At 42.0% G+C, this 5,445-nt stretch overlaps 1 protein-coding gene across 1 annotated transcript; it reads right to left on the bottom strand.

The window, feature by feature from the left end:
- Nucleotides 1-3,137: 3,137 nt before the first annotated feature.
- Nucleotides 3,138-5,060, bottom strand: LOC110790983 (uncharacterized). The gene is made up of 2 exons (XM_021995741.1): nt 4,452-5,060; nt 3,138-4,409 (listed from the first exon to the last, which is right to left on the bottom strand). The coding sequence occupies exons 1-2, from the start codon at nt 5,058-5,060 to the stop codon at nt 3,138-3,140; spliced, it is 1,881 nt and encodes a 626-aa protein (XP_021851433.1).
- Nucleotides 5,061-5,445: the final 385 nt, after the last annotated feature.

Here is a 5,445-nt window from a genome sequence, read left to right as displayed (position 1 = left end):
ACATAGGAATAGTTCTTGATTCAAGGAAATAAAGATATGCTAAATATTGATGCTACACGCATAAACACTGGCAAAGGATCAAGCAAGACCCTTTGGAGTTAACCATTGATAAGGACGAGCTATAGAGCATCGTGTTTTGAAATGGCAACATGGGTTGGAGACCATGAGTTGTTGCGTGGGAAATTAAAATAATAATTTCTATGTTCCAAGATATAGTTGGAGAATCTTCCACATATCTTTGAACTGCCTGGATAGGTAAATCCAAACAAAGCATCACTAGCAACCTATACAGTTGAAGTAAAAGTAATTATTGCCTAAAGAGCAATAAAACAGGGTTGTTTAAAGTTCTTCACTGAACTTGGGTAGATCACCTATCTGCTGGCTTGATGGTTCTTCATTGAAAAATGCGTAGAACCACTCTTGAAGCAAGAAAAACGTCTGCTATCTTGATGGTTCTTCATTGCAAAATGAGTAAAACCACCATCGAAGTAAGAAAGACTAGATCACATAATAAACAAACTCGAAAAGATCTTATCATCATATCTCAAAGAACATTCGATGAAAAGGATGTTAAGATTGGCAAAGCATGATAACTAAACCTATGCAACAAGTGAGAAGCAACACTCACATTGTAGCACTGGAAATCAAGCATAGCTTTGAATTCCATGAATTGTTTTAGAAGATGGGTTTGAGGCCCATGGTTATAAAACATTGGGGTTGAACATTTATCATATATGAAATGTATTTTCATATTCCATTTAATCTTGGTTTAGTATTAAATGATGAGTCCCTTCAAATTTGACGATATATTCAAGATAGACTATCAGGACCAGTCCTGTGACTAAGAAATGTCTATCAAGTGAACTTGAATGTCAAAGGTTGAAAATGGTCCCTAGTCGGAGTTTTCTATAAAATTGGACGCATAGAAAACGTTAGACGACTAGAATGCAAGATGACTAGTAGTTCTGTTTCTTGAACTATGTGGACATGGCAATGTCATAATCATTTGCATAGATACTTACTTTGGGAAGACTAGTATCGGACGAGACCTATGAAACTTTACTATAAGAGATGAAAGTCTGTCATAAGTAAATTTCATTAAATTATTAGACACTAAATCCTCAATACCTGAGTGATTTGAGATTACTTGTTTGAGAACTGGTTGCTTTGACGTTGACCAACCGTCGCACCGTAAAAGGAGGCTATAAAGGCAACGCTCAGGTAATCACCTATCAAACGAAGTCTAATCTCAAGATCGCAAGATTGGGATTGTCCTCCCATAAATCGGGATGAGATGCTTAAAAGTTGTACAAGGCCACTCGGAGAGCTAGAAACTGTGAAATGCATGGCCGTGCTCGGATGAATCATAGGCTATGATTATCTGTTTATTTGATCAGTTGAACTCTGAAACCGAGGAACACCTCTGGACATAATAAGGATGACAACTCTTACCTTATGTTCAAGAGCAAGCATCGAGCGACAAAGGAATTAGGAAATGCACACTTGTCCCTAAGGACAAGTGGGAGACTGAAGGAAATAATGCCCTTGGTCCAAGTATGCATTCTATGTTAAGTCTAATAAATGCGGTTCAGTATTAATTAACAAGTTAATAATTCAGTGAGATCAAGTGAGCTGAATGCCTAGCTAGAGGCCGCTTCAGTTCAAGTGGAATTAATGATATTAATCCACAGCTTACTCTTGACTGAACCCGTAGGGTCACACAAATAGTACGTAAACGGATCAAGTATTTAATGGCATTAAATACTCCATCTATGAATATTCGGAACCGACGGATCTTGGTTTCAGTGGGAGCTAAGATCGTCACAGGCAAGAAATGAATACTCCGGAAACGATGATATTGCCGGAAACGGAAATATGGATCGTATCGGAAATATGAATATTATCCAAGTCGTAGATGTTGCCGGAAACGGAAACATGGTACGTATCGGAAAATATTATTGGAAATGGAAATATTACCAGAATCGGAAATATTACCGGAAACGGAAATATTGTCAGAATCGGAAATATTGCCGGAATCGGAAAATAATTCCGGAAACGGAAATATTAAATATTTGTTCGAAACGGAAATTAATTCCGGAATCGGAAATGTTAAATATTGTTCGTATCGGAAATAGATTCCGGAAATGGAAATTTAATCGGAAGCGTATCGTACGAATTAGCATCGGACGAGGCTTGCCGGACGAAGGCCCAGCACGAAGCCGGGGCCATCGCCCAGCAAGCATGCGCGCCACAAAGCCCAGCCAAGGCAGCGGCCAGGCCTACCGCAAGGCAGGCCCAGCGCGCGCCAAGAGGCCACGGCTGCGTGGGCCGTGCTACGCGGGCTGCTGCTCGCACGCGCATGGGCAGCCCTTGTGGCTGCCGTGTGTGTGTGAGTTTGTGCTCATGCGTGATTCCTGAATCTGCAAGAGTCAGTGTATGATTAAATGTCTATTCCTAATTGGATAAATTAATTAAATAGAATTCATGTAGGATTCTAATTCCAATTAATTCGCATCCTACTAGGATTACGATTCCTTTTCCATAACTCTATAAATAAAGGCCTAGGGGTCATAATTTATACACAAGTTTCAAAGTATTCAAAAGTGAGTTTTTGAGAGAAAATTAAAACACATCTTGCTCATAAAAGTGCCGAATTTTCTAGTACCTTAAGGGCGGTTCTAGTTGGTCAATCTTAAGGCGGATCCGGACGTGCTGTGGACTATCTACGGAGGGACGACACTTGGAGTCCTAAAAGACTTGTTCTTGTTCGGTTCGGGCGCAGCTAGGGAGGGCACGCAACAAAGAGTATGCATCTAATTATGCTATATGATTATGTGTAAATAATATGTTTCCTGGGTTAATGGTTGTTTCCGCATGATCTATGTAAATGTCATATGTATCATAACCTAACAATCATAGGAGATAACATTTCTGACCCGGTGCCCAGGTTGGTGTTCTGGTGATTGTTTTGAAATAACTTTGACTTTACATGCTTTTCTAGCACGAGACAACGCCACATAAAGTTGACCATGGGAGAAACATGGCTGGGGAAGATAGATGGAGACTTGGCTTAGTGTCTGCCCTTGTGACTTGTTAATTATCATTGCAAAGCTTAGTTTCATAGGAAATTGTTTCCTCTAAAACTGGAAAGGATAATTGGAAGATGTAGAAGGGCGCAGTCTGATTCGGGGTATAAGAACATGGTTTCCGCTGTGCTGCCCCGTCGTGATGATACATTCAATCAGATTTGGGTAGAAGTTCTTGCATATCATCCGTGTCCCATTGCACAGGCCAGATGAGGGTAGGATATTGCGTAGCAGAAGAACAGGGTTGTTTTTCTTCAAGACGAGCTTGTGTGGGCTCATCCCACCTGGGCAGAGGGTGTGTATAAACTCAGGAGGATAAATCGCGTTATTATCATCAAGGACTGTATCGAAACTCCTGTACATTACAGATTCTCCAGGGAATTTGTCTATCAAGGTAGCATTGATATCGTCAACATCTTCATTCAGGGGGGTCAGTATAGCCGTTGTTGTGAAATTGGCAGGGGCGGATCTGCGAACATCTACCTCGGGAAATGCTATAGTTGTAAGTTCGGCAATAGGGTCAGCAGTGCCCTCAGATGGGTGTACTATCTGCATTGGCAATTGCACAAGGTCATTCTCGCCGGTTTGCAGCTCACCATTTCCGAGAGAAAGCAAAAATGCAGAAAAGTAGGGATCTTCTCTTGCCCGTACATTTTCAGTGAGGTTGAACCTTATGAATTGAGGCCAAAGAACAGAACTGACCAAGCTAGCGGCAACAGCTTCTCGCTGTGTTTTGCGTGGTAGGACGGGTAGGACCTGACGGAAGTCGCCACCAAAAACCACAAGCTTGCCACCAAAAAGGACATTCTCATCACACAAGTCTCGAAGAAGCATGTCTAGGGACTCCACATTTTCTTTCCTTGCCATTGAAGCTTCGTCCCAAATAATTAACGATGTTTCTTTTATTAAACATGCAAGGCTGCCCTGTTTAGGAACATCACAAGCAAGGGATGCATCAGAATCTATTGGTATTTTAAACCGAGAGTGAGCAGTCCTCCCAGAAGGTATATTTGATGCTGCAATTCCAGATGTGGCAGTTGGAAGGACAATCTTGTTCATCAAACAAACTTCTGCATAGAGAGCATTGTATAGGAACGTTTTTCCTGTTCCTCCGGGCCCGTCTATGAAGAATGCACCAGGTTTCCCCTTGAGAACGTGGTCAATAATGCTGTCAAATGCCTCATGATGTGCTTGGTTTAATGTGTTGCGGGCATCAATGCAGTCGTGAGGTATGGGTGCATCAAGTGCATCGATAATGTCTTTTGTTCGCCTGAATTCATCATCTTGAAAGGCATTCAAATGCTGTAGGCCAAAGTCCCTAAACTATTTCCCCATTGCTTCGAGAGATTGCTCAACAGATCTAACAGTGAGTTCCCTTGACTTGCTGTCAGAACCCGGGAACTGGTGCCTAAAATCTTCAGAGAGAGCGTCATAGTACTTCAACCAGAGGGAATTGGGGTCACTTGGCTGGCAGAAGATCAGAATTGTTGAAAAAAGTTGCCGGAAAGCAGTGGGCATTTGCACTTCACACGCTTCAGCTAAGCATAAGTCGGCAGCATTGTCTTCCTCTAGTAATTTCAGCCGCAAAGCTGCCTCCTGAAAAGTGGCACACTTATATCCATCAACATTACGAAGATGATCAAAGGAGCGCGGGCTATGCACATGCATCAGTAATAATCTGAGGAAGTAACGCTCTCCTTCAGCAGGTGTTACAAAATCGAGCCTTCCAACAACAACGGTCTTGTTGCTTCTTTTTTTCCATTCTTTACCCTCCCACTTATAATGCTCGGGGAATTCTGCATATGTATAGCCCGTCCCATCAGGCGTGGCAGAGTTTGCCCTAAAGAATTCTGTCAGTTGAGTTCGAGATCTTCTGTCATTTGAAATGACTTCGTCTAAATTTTCATGAGGCATGACCTGGATTGTCTGCAAGTTAGGTAAATGTATTTGCAGAGGCAACACTGATGGAGACATCTTAAACAAATCGAACCCGAAAATTCTCTATGCTGCCTCACACGGGGAAACCCACCTCCCAGCTTGATATTGTTGGATCTCATCAACAATAGCAGTGCTACCATCCTGTACGACATTGAATGAGATCCTGTCATGGCCCTTGTACACATATTTGTACAAGTATTTAACTTCCATTATGGTGGAACAAACCTCAACATTTAAGTGGCAATCAAAGAGTGATGATAGGTACGGGTTATACGGAATAACCGACCTATTATCCATATTAACCCGGCGAATACAAACACTTTCTCCAGTATTTATCCTTTTATAAAGTGGGTACCCATCGCTGCTGTTAGTTGTCTCCTCAGAGAAGTTCTTCGGATATCCATACTTGCAGTGCCCCTCA

This window comes from Spinacia oleracea, chromosome 4, assembly GCF_020520425.1.
Source record: "Spinacia oleracea cultivar Varoflay chromosome 4, BTI_SOV_V1, whole genome shotgun sequence".
NCBI lineage: Eukaryota > Viridiplantae > Streptophyta > Magnoliopsida > Caryophyllales > Amaranthaceae > Spinacia > Spinacia oleracea.
The sequence above is the reverse complement of the archived record's forward strand: the minus strand, read 5'-3'. Positions and strand labels throughout refer to the sequence as shown.

Coding starts and splice junctions, on each gene's coding strand:
- LOC110790983 (XM_021995741.1), bottom strand. CDS start 5,060: ATGTCTCCATCAGTGTTGCCTCTGCAAATACATTTACCTAACTTGCAG. Junction 4,410..4,451: donor GCAAGTCAAGGGAACTCACT/GTTAGATCTGTT, acceptor ATGGGGAAATAG/TTTAGGGACTTTGGCCTACA.